Here is a 19,262-nt window from a genome sequence, read left to right as displayed (position 1 = left end):
TGCACTTGTTATGATGCATACTTCTTTTTGTGTCTAATTCTTGCTAGCGGACCCTGATTAACTCCTCATAGAGAAGATTTCTCCATATATCCTGGAAATCAGCTGTAGTTGTTCCCAAACTGGGGTGCTCTACCTTGTGACAGATGTCTCAGGCCAGTCCTGAAATTCCCAGATTTGGCCTGCATTGCAGATTCCCAAAAGTCTTCTGTTTGCATGCATTGTTCTACTGAGACTCCAGAGAAGCTCTGTGCACTGTGCTTGTGTGATGTCACTGAGTATCAGACAATCTTAAACACAAAGCCAGGTTTATCCAAGCAGAGGAGTGAATTCTTGGAAATAAACTGGAACAAAATCTGCTTGCCCCTCAAAAGAGGAATGAAAACAGAACTGTACCAGGTGTTTAATAGTCTAGTTCCTCTTTTACTTCTCTGATATTTTGACTGGCTTTGGGAGCTGGCAGCCAAACCTCACCCAGTGGAGCCCTGGGAATTTAGAAAACCTTTCCTTCTTTCTTTGAGTGGGTCCTTCCTTTTGCTGTCTGGCCACCTTCAGTTCTGATGGCTTCCTTGCTTGGCACCTTTGTTCTAGCTTGAATGGACTGCCTAGTGGTTACTGAATTTTTGACTTGAAATGACTGTAAGGTAGCAGAGAAATGTGAAACTTTTAAAAAATATACAGGCTATTCCAAGTGATGCTGCAGCAGTATCTGTAGCTACCTGTAGATGTTGCAATGAAGGCAGATTTTAGAGAGCAGAATATGGAGTGATAGCAAATGGATGTCAAGTACAATTACAATGTCTTGGGGCAGGCCAAGCATTCTCGTATACAATCCTGTTTGCTACCCTCCTGGTGTACTGTACAGTAATGCCTGTGTAAATTGGACATTGGAAAACAACTTCTCATCATGTGGTGGGCTTGCAGATCTTTAAGTGCAGCTGGATGGGGAAAAATTGCACTGAGACAGTGCCAAGTCTCTCTGTATAAATTCTAAAGAGACAGCAGTTGTTTGGGCTGGTTTGGAAATGATTCATACCACTGAGTGGCTTAACACTATCAAAAGAGACATCTCTTGATCTCTGTCAGTTGTGGCCTTTGCTCCCTGTTTGGTTACTTGCAGCAAAACCACAATGAGCTAAAGCAATGTAACATATATGAAAATTTGCTTTGGATTTCTTCCTCAAACTATAGCCGCTGTTAGGGTCTTCTGTGACGCATGATTTTAGTTGTGAGGATGGCTTATTTCTCTCACTTGTCTTGGTAAGCATTGTGGGAAGGTTTAATTCCTTCCCCTGGGATATATGGACAAGAGTTTACATTATTTTGGGTTTTCCTGTTCATTATTTTCTCTGCCAAAACAGCAGATGGATAACACACAATTCAGTCTTCTGAATAAAAAGTAAATGGATTTGTTGCTGTTTATTTTTTCCATGTCCTTGTCTCCCCTTTATTGGGGTTTGTAGAGGGATCAGCTACATGGTTTAATAACAGTGATTTATATTGCAAGTAATGTGTTTCTTTGCTACATAATTATGCCCCGTTCTAAAATTACTATTCATAGCCCTACAGCGATGTGTGTTCTGACTTCTTTTCAGTAAGCCTTGCCCTAAGTAAAGGCACAGCGCAAGCAGGGTCTTTGGAGGTTGAGGTTAGACCACTGTTAAGCTCTTACTGCTTTTGAAGAGGCAAACTAAGACCAGGTTCTGAAAAGCATGTTGCACAATGAGCTGTGTGTAGCTAACCCTAGCTAGTTCCAGCCATAAGGGGTTTCTGAAAGCACATGGTGTAGTGCCTTTTGACTGACCCTTTCTTTAGCTTGTTCCATACCTGATTAGTATTGTTAACATATCTTGCTTCCCTCATTTGTTTTCTCAGCCTCCTCAGTCCTGAGGATGCCTTAAATTAGAGTCTTTATAAAAATCCAAAAACTCCAAAGCGTGTTTGTTAATGTAAGGCTCTTTCTTTGTTTATCTAGATGCCTTTGAAAAAATCAAATCCTATTATTACCCCAGCTTAACAGTAACAGCAGACTGATAGGTATACTGGTTGCAAAGACACAGAAGTTTCATAAGTTACAGCTAGCATTTATTTTTTTTTCCTCAGAAATGTTAGCATTGGTAATGCTGCTGCAAGGTTCAGACCCTCAAATATACCTAGGTGCTTAATGCTACACTGAGTTTGAACATCTGGGCCTCGTGAGCAGGCATTTCATAGACCATGCAAGAGCTTCTTTTGAGAGCAAAATAAAAAAAATCTTAACAGCTGAGGCTGTCTTGATGCTCCTCTGTCTGAAAGTGCTTTTTATGGTTTCTCTTTTTCTCCCTTTCCTCAGCCACTGAGTGTCTTTGATGTCCAGTTTCTGAATGCAGTTGGAGACCTTTTGGACCTCATTCCTGCATTATTTGAGTATTCAGCACGGAGTGGACAATGCAACGTGGAACCAGGAAGCCATGGGAAATATCAGTGGGATATGGGTCACTGCTCTGCACTCATCAAGGTAAGCACCGAGAACGTCATCTCTTCTATGACTATGACTATCAACTATGACTGTTGATTTGCAGTGTCACGAGTCTGCATTTCTGGAGTCTTCATTGTTTATATTGTGTGTGCATAAAAAACCTCATGTTAATCAAGGTGCTTTTATGCAGTTGTCGCTTATGCTTCTATAGGATTTTGGGTTCAGTTTTGCTCACACATGCTCAAGGGCAGGGGAAAAAAATAAACCAAAACAAAACCAAAGGGTTTGGCAATGATAAGGCACTGGAATTGCTAGGGAATGGGGAACTACCACAGAGAGGAAGGGTAACTTGTTTCACCTAGCCAAGTGAAGTCTGAAAGGGGGTGTTGTGAATGTCTACAAATACGCTGGGCAAATAAGCAGGGAGGAAGGGAAGAGGAATACTTGAACTAAAGGACGGTGCTAGCATGAGAACAAATGGGTGCAAGTGGACGATGCTTTCTAAGTGTTAGCAATGATACCGTGGAACAACTTTCCAGTGGGAGTAATGACAGAAAAAAAATGCTTTTAAGATAAGTGTCTGATACATCATAGTGGCAATTAAATTTTTAAGATAAAGTTATTGATCTAGTCGGCGTATGGAGACTTCATGCATCCCAAAGCAACAATATTCACCTTAAATTGAGAAGCATTCATTTAAGCATTTGCCTACAGCAAGAGTTTTCTGAGCTAACAACAAATCTTAGAACCAGGGAAATACTTTGAAAAGATGTACTATCAGTATATATATATTTACCTTTTCAAATTGAATTTACTTGCATTTGCTTCCATACTTCAAAGTCAGGCGGAGGCATTTTCACAGAAACAGCACGTTTTAAGATATGTCAGATGTGTTTGCAGAGCTAATCTGAATGTGTAAATACAAGTATTCAGTAAGAAATGAAAACAAAATATACCATGTGATGGAGGTGTCCCCAAAAATCCTAAGCTGTTTCATTTTGAAAAATAACAACCAATTACTTGAAAACAGCATGTGTGCAAGAATTATTTCCAGAGGTTTCAGAAATTCATTGTTAAGTACACAATTAAAAGCACAAGAATCTGCTCCTTCCTGAACAATGCAATTAATCAAACTACTTAAAACAAGTTGTTCTCCCAGTTTCTATCAAGTACAAAACATGCAGTGTATAGTAGGGTCTGAAATTATTAATCTTTCTGCTTCTCTTTTCCAGGTTCTACCTGGATATGAGAATATATATTTTGCCCATTCCAGCTGGTTCACATATGCAGCCACACTGAGAATATACAAGCATTGGAACTTCAATATAATTGATCCAGACACTAGAACCAGCCGTGTCTCATTCAGCAGTTACCCAGGTAAAGTCAAGAAAAACAAAACAATGTAGATATCCAAGATGGTGTGAATCATCTTACTGTCTTGCAGATGTCTTTTCTATAAAAAGGATGATACCTCAACAAGCACTGGCTTCAATCTACCTTAAAATTTTCAGCCACCAAGAGGACCAAATGCTGTCTTCAATTTTCTGGCTTGAACATGATATTGTTGTTGTCTTTTGTTGTTGATTAATCACCTTCAATGCTCTGAATAGTACTAGTTAAATATTCTACCTCTGGCACAAACATGCTACTTTGAATTCTGCTTATGTAGTCTGCAGTCATCTCAACTGTTGAACTTCTCATCCTGTCTATAGCATTTGCAGGTTTGCTAATAAGTTTTAAACATTTCTGTTTACCACCATGGCATGACTCATGTTGTAATGGGATTGTCAATTGTATTGACTTCTTTGGTGTTGGGTTAGCAAACCTTCAGTTCTTTTTCGGTTGTTCCGCCTGCCCCCCCCCCGCCCAATCTCCCTCTTCTAGCTTTTCTTTAAGCTGTTGCAGAAGGGAGTATTTTTTAATGCTTATTTCATGTGTTAGTAATATAGCCAGCCAGAATATTTAAAATCTCTCATAGGAATATTAGGCAGCATATAATATTCTCAAGTTTCCTGGAAGAATGTTAGAAAACTCCAGAAGTTAATGTTTCAGTGATAAAATATATACTTCTGCTAGAGTAGCACCAAGAAATGTTAACGTGAAAAACCAAAGCAAATCTAAGATCATTTAAGAGTGAGTCAACATTGCATAAGTTTTTAAAGATGGAATTTCAAATTCAAAAATACCCAAGCACTCAAGAATCTTCATAAACTTCTTAACTCTCTCATTCTGATGAAATGTTGTTGGTTAATGATCTCAAAATGTGCTTTGTTGAATTACTGTGCTTGCCTTACTACAAAGGCAAGGGTGCTTCACGGCAGGGACTCCTGAGACTGACTGGGAAACAGTGTTTTGAAAAACATTGATTTCACATTGAAAGCAAGTCTTTCTTTCTGTAGGGTTCTTGCCCTCAGTGACCCTCAGGAATGCAACATGTTCTGACAACGTGAGATTTTTGCTCTGAGGGACAAGTAGAGGTATTCTGGTGAATGCCTGTTAGCTATAAAGGCTTTTAAGAGCTTGGGTTATCTTCAGTTCCCTTGGAGAAATTCCACTTGCTTGTTGCAAGGAATTTTGCCAAGCCTGTGTAACCTGGTAGAAAGCCCAAGTTTTCTGTCTGGCCTGTTCATCATCTGAATGTATGGAAGGTTGTTCTGGACCTCTTCTCTCTCAGCAGAAATACTGTGTGTTCTGGACCTCTTCTCTCTCAGCAGAAATACTGTGTGTTCTGGACCTCTTCTCTCTCAGCAGAAATACTGTTGAGGATAGCACTACCCTTCAGGAGAATGTGGCTCTGTTTAGCAAGTGTTGCATGCTGCACTCTGCTGTGGATTCAAAAGTGGTGATCAGGATTAGCCATGCAGATCACTTCTTATTTTACTTTTAGTGGGTGTCTGTGGTGATGTCTCTGGGTTGTTCCTTTTGTGGATTCTTTGTATAAAATGAAGTAAAAGTCTTCTGTTTTGATGAGGCAGGTAAAGCATTGCTGTATGGCAGGATACCTGAAAATTAGCTACTATTATGCTGAAATGGTTGGGGTCTCTTCACTAGTGTACAAAATCCCAGTGTGCTTCCCTGAGACCGAGTTCTGCAGAGATGACTTCTTTTAAAGCTTACTTGTGTGAGGTAGACTCTGTCAGAGTGATGTGGTAATGCATACTTCTACCAACAAAACTGAGTGAGAAATGTTGCAAAACATTTGCCATGGCTGCAGTGAAATCTGAGACACACAGGATGCTATCACAAGAACTAGACAAGCACAATCTATTGACTACAGCAAATTGCATTATCTGTGGTGGGTGTAGTTTACAAACTTGCAGTTTTCTAGGGGGTGAATAAGCTCTAAAACACTGGCCGGGTAATGATCTAGGGACACTGCACAAGAAGCAGGAAACTGCCAAATTCCTCTGCTCTGTGTTGTGATGATATGAAGCCTTATAATTTCAGGCCATCTGACCATGGAATCTGCAGGTCCTGGCCATGGTTCAACTTGGTAGTTGTAACTTCTCCCTGCATGCAAGTTCCCACTCATATTCTCCATCCTGATAGCTGTTCTACTGGTTCTTAGGGTCTAAGCTAGTAAGCTGTCCCATGTGCTTTAGGATCATGTTACTATTCAGAAGTATTGCCTTTTGGAAGAAGCAAAAAGCATTGAAAGACAGATGTCCTTCCGGGCCTTCAGGGACACTTAACTTGAGTAATTCAAAGGTTCCTGTCATCCAGCTTACTGGTTACGAAGTAAAACTCCTCTACCATCCAAAAGCTGTGTCGGAAAAGCTTCAAGGAGTCATTTGCCTTCTGAGAAGGAATGTGCCAGCTCCCTGACTTCTCCTGGGGTTATAAGAATAAAATTGTCCAGATTGTTTATTTACTGAATTTGAAAAGACTGGCTACAACACTGCAAAAAATTAATTTTTGTTCTGACTCAGTTTAGAGTATCTAAGACTATTCACTAACCATGATGCATGTCAGTGTGTGCATTATGATACAGCTAGAGGGCCTTGCGCTTCCTTGCTTCTGCTGTGACTGAGCAGGCTGGAGGACAGGCAGGAATTGCAGAGTCCATCCTGGCTTCCCCAGAAGTTCCCTACATTCCTGCCAGGATGCTTAAACGTCCACTGTTACAGCATGTCTTTTTGCTGCTTTCTCCCTTTCAGAGCAACAGTAGTGCTGCAGAGGCACAGCCAAGTGGAAATGAACGGAGTAGTAATCTCTGCTTTTGCAGACTGATTTAGCCACTGGCTGCTTTATTTCCATGCTAATCCTAATCCTCACTAGAAATCTGCTCATCGTCTTAGCTGCTTCTTCTGTTGAAAGCATCTGTGCAGAGCTGCATGTAGGACAGGTCTGTCAACCTCTGGAAAGGAGGAATGTCTCTGAGCTGAATGCATGGGCACCCTTGACTTCAGTGTCTTGTTCAAGTTCTGGACATAAATACTTAATGTGGTTAGTGAATCTGTGCACAGCAGAGATAAATTGTACAGACACGTTACAGTTGCTCACAAATGTTGAGTGAAGCTATACTCATTTGGAGGGGGAAGAAACGTGGTGACAAGGTAGGTGCTGTGTTTTGCATTAAGTATCCGGTAACAGATCAGAGAGAAAGCTCCCTGCAACCCCCCTGCCACATGTGCAGTCACTGCTTTACGCTGCCACTTTGAGGCATTCAAGGAAATGAGCCCAACTAATTGACGAAACTTGCCGTTTTCCTTGGACAGCAGAGAGATTGCAGCTCTTCAAGAGGTCCATCCAAATGGACATAAATCTTCAACAGTTAGTTTTAACTCCATTTAAGAAAGGGAATCTACCATTTGGGCCCAAGCACTCTGCTTTGGGTAGTGACCTACTTTCTCTGGGCTGAACCAGCCTCATTAAGTATGTGATACCATAAAATTGGTCATGGAGAAAAACCCTCTAAGACTTGATTTGAAGTTTTAGAAGGCAGACATTCTTTAGTACAGTGCTGGGAGCATGGGGGAATGTTTCCTTGGAGTGTGCTCCCCAAGTTACTCAAGGGTACGCATTATATACAGCAGAGTATTTGCACATTCATAGTGTATTACATACTCATTCACATATAGGATTGGTTACAAGTTTCTTGTTTCTAGTGCAAACTAGTGCACATCCTCAGATAGAACTGCTGAATTTTTTTACTCACTACATGTGCTCCCCAAGCAGGGGCTTGCCTTCTTTCATGAGGGCTATTTGAGCCAGAGGTTGCTGTCTTCCACTGCAGCAATTACCTTTGTCCTACTTTCAACCAGCTTTCTGTGAATTGTAATACTTTATCAACCTGTCTCCTCTTGGTGACAGAACTTCCTCACTTGGAAGCTTCTTTCTGCATAACTTAAGATAATGTTGTTCTTTTCACCATCTGTTCTTTGTCCCTGTCCTTCCCAAAGCTGACTCCCTTGATTAGAAGTCCCTGCATTCATCACTTTAGAGAGTCAGCTTGGCCTAAACTTTGTGCACAGATTTCTTTAACATATGGCTAAATACTAAATCAGAGTTTGGTAATTCAGGAGTTTAGACATCTTGTGCCCTTGCTGAGCCATCAACCTTCCCTTAAGAGAATACTTTGACATAAATGTATATACAGTGGTATCTATATAGTGGTGTCATATGTTACTCTGTTTTTAGCTGTTAAAGCAAAACAGTTGAGAAGATCTTCACTGGCACCTTTGCTCGTCTGGTCTGCTGTCGGGATGTTGCTTGATTGATACAGGCTGTGACATGGGAACAAGATGGCACGGGTTGTCTTGATGGATGGCTATATATGTGTTGCTAAGGCAGGAGAGAGAAGTAACATATCTCTTGGTTTGAAGTAGTCTGGTGTTAGTGCAGGGTTATTCTTCCCTGCAGTTTGAGCAAGAGCTAGGAGGAACAAAATACCGAAAGGGCAGTAGCCCTTATATTCAGAGGACCAGCTTGTTCAGGAGGTATTGCCAGACCATTTATTGCTTCCCTGCTCCCTCCTATATCTGTCTAAAACCTGGAGGGAAGCAGGGGAAAGTGTCTGAAGATGAGAGGCCAGAGCTATAGCGTAGGATGTGCTATTTCTTAGAGCCTAGGAGAGGCCTGCAAGTGGAAGGAAGATGGTTGGTCAAGTTCAGTCTTGACTGAGAAGCAGCTGCTGATAGGATTAAGAAAACTAATCCAGAGAAGACGTGTCCATTGCCATTGTCAAGTGTGTTTATAGCCCAGGAGCATGGAGCATCTCAGCCAGGAGCTACATTAATCTCTGTGAGGTGATGGCTAGACCTCATGGCTCTGACTTCCAGTCTGTAATACTGACCCTTTCTGTACTTGAATGAGCACAATGGGCTTTTAAAGCACCAAAAAGGCAGATGCCATCTCAGATGGTTCAGAAAACAGCAGCCTACCTCTTCAGGAACAATAGCTGCCAGGACCACGTTACCCCTCCACATACTCTTTGGTGTGTTGACTCTGCAGAACAGTGTGGCTCGGATTTCAAAAACATTTTGTTTTGCTTGCCTAATTAATATTGTCATGATGAATGAAACTCCATACTCTGGAAACATCAGTTTTCCAGTGGTGATTGGAAACTGAATCTAAATGGCTCAGACCCAGAAGATGCCATCAGAAGTGCTTTTGTTTGTTTCTATGTAGGAAGAGTCAGGCTCATTGGAGGGAATTAAAAAAAGACTGATAGTTGCTGGTAAAAACAGGAGATGGGTTTACAGAAAAAAGTAGATGAACTGTACAGTAAGATAACGATTGACATAAAGGGCATTTTCAATTACAACAGATTCTCATGCATGCTTAAAAAGACAGGAGTGACACAAGAGGACATCAAATATCTAGGCTTCACCCAGGTTTTATTTTTGTGGATGTCTTTGCTGTGGATAAACTGTTGTATGTGTTTTAACTTCCCTTTGTTTCATGGGTGTTTATGCCTTAAGTTAAAATGGTATATCTTGCCTTGGAACAATTAGGCTAGTAATGATGTGGAGAATCATGAAGGACACACTGTATTATAAAACATCTTAGAATAAAACTTGGTAAATACTAAGGCCCAGAAGGAAATCAGCTTTTTTTCAGCTTAGCTGAGCTTTGCAATTTATTTGAATTACAAAGTTTAAACTTCAGTTAATTTAGCGTCATTTGTTGTGTTGACACTTGCTTTGAGTTGAGTTTTTCTGTTTTATCTTGGCTGTTGATTGAAAAAGAAGAAAAAACTATTAGATTTATCTTGAAGTAGGGCACTTGGCATTGGCACCCATGTGGGAATTGGCATTCAATTGGAATCACAATTGTTGAAGTTTGGGCAAGCACTTGACTTGTTACACAACTGTTTAGTGCTGGAGTATCCCATGTCTTTGTATAAAATAGACTGACAGAGCCAGGTTTAGAGTGTTTCTTTTCTTGTCTTTACTTATTGGAGAGAGAACTGTGCTGTTGATACACATAACTTACTGACATTTTTTTTTCTGTCTCCAAGAATAAAATTCTAGGAACAACAAAATGGCAGGGTGCTCTGCCTGTTTTATATTGACATATTTTTAGAAAACAGCTAACCACAAAGTGTATTTTCCTGGATTGATTCTGATTTGAGATCTTGAGACTTCAAAGAAATCTTGCTGAAATGGAGCCCTTAGACCTCCTTCAAGCAAAAGTGATGTTTGCCTTTTGATGAAAGCCCATGAACAGGAGATAGAGCTGAGTTGTCTTTCTGGCTGTTAAAGGTTGCTGACCTTAGTTCGTTTGTGGAGTGCATTAATAAAGCTTGCTGTAGAAGATACCATAGTGGAAGTCAACTATTAGACTGTCGCGCTGCATTTTGGCATTTTGTACTCTTTCAAGAATGATACTGTTAAAAACTCATTAAGAAGAGACGTTTCCCAACCTGGCAGCCCTGTATCTGCTGGGGAATCTCAAAGTCAAGTTATTTCTGCTTTGTAAGTAGTCACTGTGCTATCCGTGGCGTTATAGCTGACCTTTGCAGCTCTGTATAGCACCTCCTGGCGTGGGATCTGCAATTGGACCTAGTACTTCTGTTGGCATGTGACCTGGAAGGGAATCATGCCCAGAGATCCACTGTTGTGTTGCGTTTGCAGGGCTGATAGGCATAAACCCCCCAAATGACAACATGTCAGAAAGAGGAGTAGGTAAAACTTTCTCTTATATACAGGATGTGGTTTATGATTTAAGAGGTGCCCATTTCTCGGAGATGCTTTTAATAATAGTTAGACTGGAAGAGATTAAACTGGAAGGAAGATGTTTCTGCCTGGCTTGATTTAGTCCAGAAGGGATTAATTTGAAATAATAACTGTTGTCCTTACAGAATAAAAATCTAAAATTGAAACTGGTTGATGAAAATGTCTTTGGAGTTTGTACTTCTGTTCTGGTTTTCTTTGTTGTATTTCTTAAAGGAATTTCTTTGTTAGAAACTTTTAAGTGCCTGTGAGTGTATGTAATCCTTCAGTGTAAGAAGACATAGGTTTACATAAGGAGAGACTTCCAAGCTTGGGATGCAAACATGTTCTAAACAAAGAACATGTTGTGTGTTGACAGCATGATAAATGAGAAACTTTGCTGGCAAGTGGACTTCAAGCACTCACAAAAGTCTCCAGCTCATCTTTAATATTTTGTACAGTTTGATTTCAAACACACACGTTTACTCATTCACATCCTCTTGGCTTGTTTCTCTGTTTTGTTCTATGAGTATATAAAAGGTTCACAAAGATAACAAATTTTGTACTATTGCTGTTTAAGGCTTTTTGGTGTCCCTGGATGACTTTTACATACTAGGCAGTGGCTTGGTAATGCTGCAGACTACCAACAGCGTGTTCAACCAAACCCTCATTAAACAAGTGGTGCCTGAATCCCTGTTAGCTTGGCAGAGGGTCCGCATTGCTAACATGATGGCAGATGGTGGCAAAACGTGGGCAGAAACCTTCTCGAGGTGCAACTCTGGTAAGTACAATTTCACATGAATCTTAGAAAAAAGGATGTGTTCCTTCTTTCCCTTGTACTCTTTTCCTTCCCCAGGCAGGACATGTAACTCTCTTTGCTCTCATACCTAGGGACCTACAACAATCAGTACATGGTGTTGGACCTGAAGAAGGTCAAGTTGCATAAGAGCCTGGATGAAGGTACACTGTACATTGTTGAGCAGATCCCAACCCTTGTGGAGTACTCTGATCAAACAAATATTCTCCGGAAAGGTAATAGCTCCTATAGCAGTTCCTGGCTTAGGAAAGCCATCTCTTTGGGCCAGCTGATAGAGAATTGTTCTTTGTCCCTAGGAAGGGTTTATTGAACACTAGTGCTGAGTTTCAAGTTAGAAAGCTCTGTGTGAGGATCCCTCTGTTGTCAGGTCCATTATGTTGCATTCAATTCTCCTGCATGCTGTGGCAGAAGTGTGGTGAACATCTGTATTTCTTAAAATCAGGGGAGGGAAGAATAAACTTTGCTTTTGTGCTGTCTTTCTGGTATTATTTTGCCCTGTCTTAGAGACCCACGAGGAAAACGGTGAGTCTGAAGCAGTACTAAGTAACAGTGGTGCTGTGGGCTACTTGAAATGTTTGGTGAGTGGGTCACCCTATGATGAGGTGAGCTGTTCAATATGAGAGAAGTTCTATGTTAGATTCAGCTCCTAAACTTTTCTGGAGCTCTGTTATCTGATAAATATTTGCTGTTTAAAAGATTGCTTAATCCCCTAGGAAGACTAGCAACCACTTGATGGAAAACAAACAAACAAAAATCTAGGGTGAGGCAAAACACCCACTGTCAGATTTGATTCACAAGTGTTTCCGAGACAGTTTGTCAGCATCCAAAAGCCTGAGCTCACGCCACAAATTTAAGTGTATGTTTGGTGCTTTGTGCTCTCTCCTGTAATCACATGCTGAGGAGGTGAATTGATGAATTGCTTTTCATCATCAGAATGACTGAAAATGCATTTATGTTAGCAGCTGGGGTAGTTTCCCTTGGACTTTTTCCTTGTGTCTGGCTCCTTGGAAAGTTCTAGCTTACTTTGAGGATTGCATGATGTCAATATGGTTTTATGAGATCTTTCTTAATGATAATTTGGAAAAATCTCAGTCTATCCCTTATGCTTCTTTGGCTCCTTTATCCACTGAAGATATGAAAGTAGGCTGTTGCACCTTATCTTCCTGTGTTTGTGTGTAGTTCAGATGGTGAAATGTCTTGGGCTTCTCTGCGCTGTGTTGTGGATTGTGGTGCAGACAAACAAGCTAATAGAGACCCTCTAGCTTTGGCACTTGAAGCAATGCAACCATGTCATGGCAGTCCTGCAGCTGTGCAGAGAGGCCAGGCTTAGAGAGTTCCCCAAGTTCCTTTTCAGCAGTGACTTGAGGGCTACTGTGTGGGATTCCCTGTAGGACTGAGCCCAACCCCTGGGCTTGGGTGCACAGTGACCACTTATTCCCCCCTAGGAGATCGGGTGGCTGCTCTGTTCTTGAAGGTGGCAGCATGTATTAGAAATTGCGTATTCTTTTATACTTAAAATATGGCTTTTCCCAGGTATCTAAATGCACCTTGTATGTTTTGGATAACGCAGCATCCAGTCTCTGGTTGGGTGCGCCTTGCCAGGCCTAACAGGCAGATTTCAGTGGCTTATAACAGCCCTTGGGCAGCTGCCTTAGGTTGTGCACTGCAGTGTCTGCATGGGATTTGCAGTCCTGCGGAGCCTGAGACACAGGAGAGCTCTTGCTGGAAGAGACCTTCAATAGCTTCCTCTGTTCTGGCAATTTAAACAAAAAGTTTTTCCAGGTGGGAAAAGGGAGTCGTCTGTATGCACTGCATTTGTCAGACAATAGCATCTTTTTGAACCACAACTAAACCCTACTGATTTGGAAGCTGATGTGTCTGTATCCTCTGGCCTGCATCATCAGTGGCTGGCAAGCGCGCTCGTTTCTGGAGGACTGCCTGTATTACAACACAACAAGTACACAACCTGTTTCCTTCAGGTAGGCTCTAGGTCATGTAAGCAAATGCCAGCACACAGGTTGTTCCTGTCTGCTGCATGCTAGGCAGGACCCAAGCTGCTAAGGCCTCTACTCGGGCAGTGTTGCAGTGCTTATACTGTCTGCGTATCTGTCCTACAGACAGAAACCAAACTCCCAGAGTGTTTCATTCCTTCCAAGTCCCAGATGACTTTCTTGACCATCTTGTAGCCAGACACCTTGTGTTGTGCTGGGCTGATGTTAATACATGCAGCTGTTAATACATGCAGTCCTTCATTTACCAGTGTCTAGATAGTAAATCTGTAAGCCAAAACCTGGTGTGTGTGATTTTTAGAAGCAACATTCCCCACTGAGAACAGGAATGCTAGTGCTTTGGAGAGAACCTAAAAGTATGCTGCTCTTGGGACTAGCTCATGTTATATACTCTCTGCCTAAACACTTCTTGGTGCCTGCCTTGGGAAAAAAAAAAAGGTGTTAAAGTATGAGTATCTATTCTTACTTCTTCCAGGACTTGCTGTACCCAGATTCTGTCCTGGATGATCTCCTGATTCTTTACAAGCCTTTCTGCTTTCTACACTGGTCTTGTTTCAGGCAGTTTTATGTTTCCTGCCTAAAACACACTCTGGAGTTCTGGGTTGCTCTTTAGTTAACAAAACTGCACCAAAAAAAAAAATAATTCACACTTGCTTTTGGAAAAATTAGGGCAGGGCTTGGCTCTGCTCTGCTCAATCACTTCTTAACCCTCAAAGGCAAATGTATGGCTATTCCCCCATCCTTCCTTATTGCTGTGTGCAACCACAGCTTTCCAGCCACCACTGCACAAAGCACATATATTCTTTGCTAACCTGCCTCCTGTTCACCCCTGTAGTGCTGTGGTCCGTGTGTGTTTGTGTGTGTCCATATGTCCCTGACATCTTGGCATGGTCTATCAGTCTTCCTTGGTGAGATGGGAAGGGGGTCGAAAAGGGAGTGACTCCAATCCTCTTGCTGGGAAGCTTGGTGGAAGTAAGTGAGCTTACACTCCTCTAAGGTTGAGCAGGGAAACCTCTGCAGGAGGGCTGTGGCCACTCTGCATGTTCATGTCAGACTCCTGCGAGTCTGGTCTCAGCTGTTTTGTAGGATGAGTCCTCAGGGTGGAAATCTGGGGGCGGGTTGCCTGGGTACAGTCTACAGTGGTGTTATACTGGGAGTCAACCCTTGTCATGCCAGAGACTGTTGCCTTATTTTCTGGTGTTCAAACCAGTTAGACATGTTATTCCTCGACATGCAGTTAAGGCAATACAGCAGAGAAAATGGCTTATTTTTCTTTTTTCATGTAAGCAAGAGTGTTCAGCTTTTCTAAGTGATTAAGAGATTACGTTTTGTCTCTGGCAGGTTACTGGCCTTCATACAACATCCCTTTCCATGAAAAGATATACAATCTCAGTGGGTATGCGTCATATGTTGAGAAGTATGGCATGGATTTCTCTTATGAGCTTGCTCCAAGAGCAAAAATCTTCCGTCGAGACCAGGGCAAGGTGACCAGCTTGGAAAGCATGAAGTACATCATGAGATACAATAGTAAGACATGTGTTTATGTACTGTGGAACTGATCTTAATAAAGTGTTGTTACTTTTATTTCTTGGATTATGGGGGAAACTGCAGTCTCGCATTCAGATCAGTTATATTAGGTGTAGAGTACACACAAAGCAAAAAGATAACACAGGCTTACTGTCAAGGTGGGAAACCAGGCTAAAATTACTCTTAACAGAAACAAGACTGGGTTCCTTCTAGAACAGGGGCCCTTGGGCTTGCTGTTTGACCTTTCCAGAGAGCTTCCTGTGCTCCAAGAGACTCTGTGGACTGCTGTTACCTAATACATCTACAGCCTGTCAAACCTGAAAGCCTTAAATTCCAAGCAACAGTTAAGTCAGATCAGACCAGAAAATTTAGTGTAAAGCTTCCGGTCTTTTTTCCCTATTCAGGCAAATGATCTTTGGTAGGTAATGCTCTACTCCGCTTTTCCTTGACAGGGGGGTTCTTAAGTGGATTAAAACCAGCTTAATTAGCTTTCGGCTAAGCCCATCTCTAAGTAAAGATTGCTTTAGATGCTCTATTTTTCTTGCCAATTATAGGGAGCATGCTGATTACCGGGCTTGAGGTTTGGGAGACCTCTCCCAGGGTGGGGTAGCAGCACGCGCGTAGGTGTTGAGGCTTGTCCACCTTCCCCTCCTGGCTTGCAGCTGCTACAGTGGGTGTTCAAAGGCTTTGCTTCTTGCCACTTACTTTAGTCCACAACAGGAAAACAAAGGTTCTCACTGCTCTTCTGCTTTTCTCTTTGACAAAATTCCTGCAAACTTTCATCATGTCAAGTTGCAGATGTCTGTGGTTAGAAGTTGGCAGCAGGGGATGAAGAAATAGCTGTATGGACTTGGATTAGGAGCTTGTCTACTTAATGTTCTGTCTTGAGCACTGCCTTCTAGCTGGTACCTGGGGAGGAGTGTGAGATCAGTGTGATAGACTTGCATTTCTGCTAGTGCACTTAATTTTAGTAGCTCGGTCACTTTGCATCAGCTTTTTGTAAGGGGACTAAATTGTTTTCTTTTCTTCCTTCCTTCCCTCCCTACCGCATTTCTCCCCAGACTATCAGCATGATCCTTATGCTGAACACAATCCTTGCAACACCATTTGCTGCCGGGAAGACCTGAATCCCTCTTTTCCAGTGCCTGCAGGCTGCTATGACTCCAAGGTAAATTACCTCAATTTCAATACCCACTGAATGGTTGTTGCAGCCGATTTGTGCTCCTATCGGACCTGTAGCCTGTTTCCTTGCACTAGGGCCTGTCCAGGCCTGTCCTCTCTTTTCATGCTGTTGCAGTTGATTGGGCAGATCCTGAGACGGTAATTCTGTGCAGAGTCCTGTTTCCTGTCCCTGACACCAGTCCTGGTACAGTGACAGAAGGCAGAGGATACAGGGCGAGGTGTGTGAAAGAATTATGTTCAGGGGTTAAACCCCAAAGCCTTGCAGCAGGAGGAGCCTAAGGCTGAAATGAGTCTTCACATCACTCGGGAAGGTGACTGTTTTACAGCCTCAGCCTCCGGTTGGTGGGGGCTGTATGGGTACCTCCCCAGAGCCCACAGGAATGTGTTTTCAGCCTCATTTTAGCTTTACCTTTACAAAAGCCTGGCTGTAGTAAGTCACCCGGCTCCAGGGCTCCACCTCTCTGTGAAACTGCTTTGAGCAAAGTTTGGTGAAGATCACTTTGCTTTCTAGGGGTGTGTGTGAAAACCCTTAGACTCACCATCCTGGTGAAAGCAGCGCTTTTTCTAGGCAGCTTGTGTGGTATTTTCACTGTGGGGGGCAATACCTGGGTAAGCAGCTGTCCAGCCCAGGTGTGCTGGGAAGTCGTACAGTGTTTTATCCTGTGGGACCCAGCCTGCTGTGATTCTGGATTATGAGTTTGGTTGCTAGGATGGGCCCTGTGGAGACTGTTTTGGAATTGCCAGCGCTGTGTGTCCAGTTGGCTTGTACAGGACCAGGCCAGCTGCCTGCAGTAGGAGCCAACAGGAGCTCCCAGAGTTGGTTAGTCAGAGATGAATGCAGAAAACTGCTGTGTAGAGGTGTCTGGTAAGGGAGTAGGTCAGTGCATGCTGGTTGACATACCTTTTCCAGGACAGCTGGGCAAGGGGAGTGGGCTGGGCTGGAGAGAACAGGGGACCCAAGAGGGGTATTGAGAGAAATAGCCCAGAGCAGAGGCAAAACCTGGCAGTTGTGAACAGTATGGGGAATTGTGGTGTCTTTGACTTTGGGAAGATGGAGCAGGCTGGGGACCTTTTGGGAGGTAATGAAGGAACAGGGCAGAGCCTGGGCAGCAATTTTAACTTTGTGCTACCTTTGTCCTTTCCTGAATTACCCTAACATGCCCCAGGGGACAGCCAGAGTGCTTAACATGCAGCAAAGCTTAGGTCAGACCCTCTAGTCTGTCTGCTGCAGCTCCAGCTCTGAGATGTGCAAACGCAGGGAGGATTGTCTTGAAGGCAGGTGTGCTGCCTCTCATCCTGGAGAAGAACTAGAGAGCGGCGTGGGCTTGTGCTTTGCTACTGCCCTTCAGAGCTGCCTCTTCTGTGGCTGAAGGTGCCCCTGTGCAGGGGAGGAATGCTGCCTGGTCAGCATGCATTTCCCGTTGTTCATTTTTACCTTACTGTTATAAAATCTTCTGGAGCTGTTTCTGCTTTGTGGGATTATGGATGCATGTCAAACACCAGGCAACCCTTTTGCCCTGAACTCCTGTCCTTTATTGCAGGTGTCAGATTTCCGCCTGGCTTCATTGTTCACAGCCACTGCAATCAATGGCCCCCCAGTACAGGGTGGTCTCCCTGTCTTCACCTGGAGACGGTTTAACCACACGCGACATCAGGGCCTGCCAGAGTCATACAACTTTAATTTTGTCACCATGAGGCCGATTCTGTAAAACCAGCATCAATATTCCCAAATGGATATTTTTTTTAATTGAAATTTTCATTCCTGTGTGTAATAAATAGACCTGGATGTCCACATCCTTGTGCCTTACCTGCTTTCTCCTATCCTGCCTGCCAGGCACCGTGTACTGATACTGGCCACCTCGGTGCAGCCCAGTGCATGTTCCACTCTTCTCAGCATTTTGGGTGGCCCTTCCTTTGACTAGGATTGATGGGAAGCAGGTGTGGCACTGCTTCCTGGTGAACTGAGCCATCATCACAGCTGTGCCCAGAGCAAGAGTAGACTGCAACGTCATCAATGAGAGTGATCTATCTCTAGTAGCAACATGAGACCTGCCTGCAGGGCTGGGCCAAGCCAGGGGGCCGCTTTGGTGTATAGCGGCCTTATCTCAGCACTGGCTTGATGTCTGCTTTTTGTCTGAGCAGTGCCTGCAAGATGTGCTGCAAACTGCTTCTCATCAAGAAATGTCACCAGTGGAGAGAGTAAAGGCTGCATGCTCTGCGGCGGATTGGTGTGCCAGCTCTACAGGGCATGGCTTTCAAGTGCTGTTTGCAACATTTCCTTTGTCTCTCACCAAAGCAGCATGCAATGGTCAGGCTGCAAAAAGGGAGTGAAGGGATGTGCCTGTTGATTGCTAAAAGCAGCCTGATGCTTTTGGAAAGGTACAAGTCACATGCATACACACACACCCCTCCCCGAAGGCTGCAGTGTAGCAGCAGCAGAACTGTGTGTGTGTGTCTGTGCAATTGATCTCTTGCTGAGGGCCCATGCCATTGTTCAGTGACCTCTTTGCCTGCTCCCTCAGCTGTGGAGGTGGAATGTGACACTAGGATGGCTGTATGTATTATTCTTAGTTACCTGTGCTTACACCGAGGCATCAAGTCAGTGGGCTGTTTTGTGCTAGATGTTATACATGTAATGAAGTAAAACAAAATTAACAGCTCTTACCTCATGGCCTTGATGGTCCAAGCACAACAGTGCACAGCATTGCCCTTTGTTCCGAAGGTGAAGAATGAGCAGTGTTGTTATCCCAAATCCAGGTTCTTCATCTGGTGAGTAAGGGCTGATCCACACACAGAGCAGAGACATCAGTTTGTTGCATGTCTGCGCAGAGATGGGTGCTAGGTGGTAAATCCACAAAGCTAGCACATTTCTTAACACATGGTAAAACTTTTTGTACACTTTGAACAATTGTTTATAATTACATTTAGTCACACTTAATTCTTGCTGGTTCTTACCATCCTTGTCTATTTAAAGGTACAGAATTTTTTCTTTTCACTGTACATGTTCTATGGGGAGGGGGCTTTGTTAGTAGGGGGCTCTCTTTGCTTGAGTGTGAATCTTTTATTATGCCAATTAGGATAGCTCATACATAGTTAAGTAATTTTCTGTTTGGTCT

General features: G+C 43.0%; 1 protein-coding gene across 1 annotated transcript in view; it reads left to right on the top strand.

The window, feature by feature from the left end:
• Positions 1-17,938, top strand: part of PLBD1 (phospholipase B domain containing 1) — a 39,226-nt gene extending 21,288 nt beyond the window's left edge. The window contains exons 5-11 of the mRNA XM_056340377.1: positions 2,330-2,494; positions 3,688-3,832; positions 11,192-11,392; positions 11,503-11,643; positions 14,779-14,964; positions 16,026-16,132; positions 17,688-17,938. Coding sequence (XP_056196352.1) covers positions 2,330-2,494; positions 3,688-3,832; positions 11,192-11,392; positions 11,503-11,643; positions 14,779-14,964; positions 16,026-16,132; positions 17,688-17,855 — 1,113 coding nt within the window. The 3' untranslated portion in view covers positions 17,856-17,938. The remainder of the gene's footprint in view (positions 1-2,329; positions 2,495-3,687; positions 3,833-11,191; positions 11,393-11,502; positions 11,644-14,778; positions 14,965-16,025; positions 16,133-17,687) is intronic.
• Positions 17,939-19,262: the final 1,324 nt, after the last annotated feature.

Source organism: Falco biarmicus, chromosome 5 (assembly GCF_023638135.1).
Source record: "Falco biarmicus isolate bFalBia1 chromosome 5, bFalBia1.pri, whole genome shotgun sequence".
Lineage (NCBI taxonomy): Eukaryota > Metazoa > Chordata > Aves > Falconiformes > Falconidae > Falco > Falco biarmicus.
This window is presented reverse-complemented; position numbering and strand designations above follow the sequence as displayed.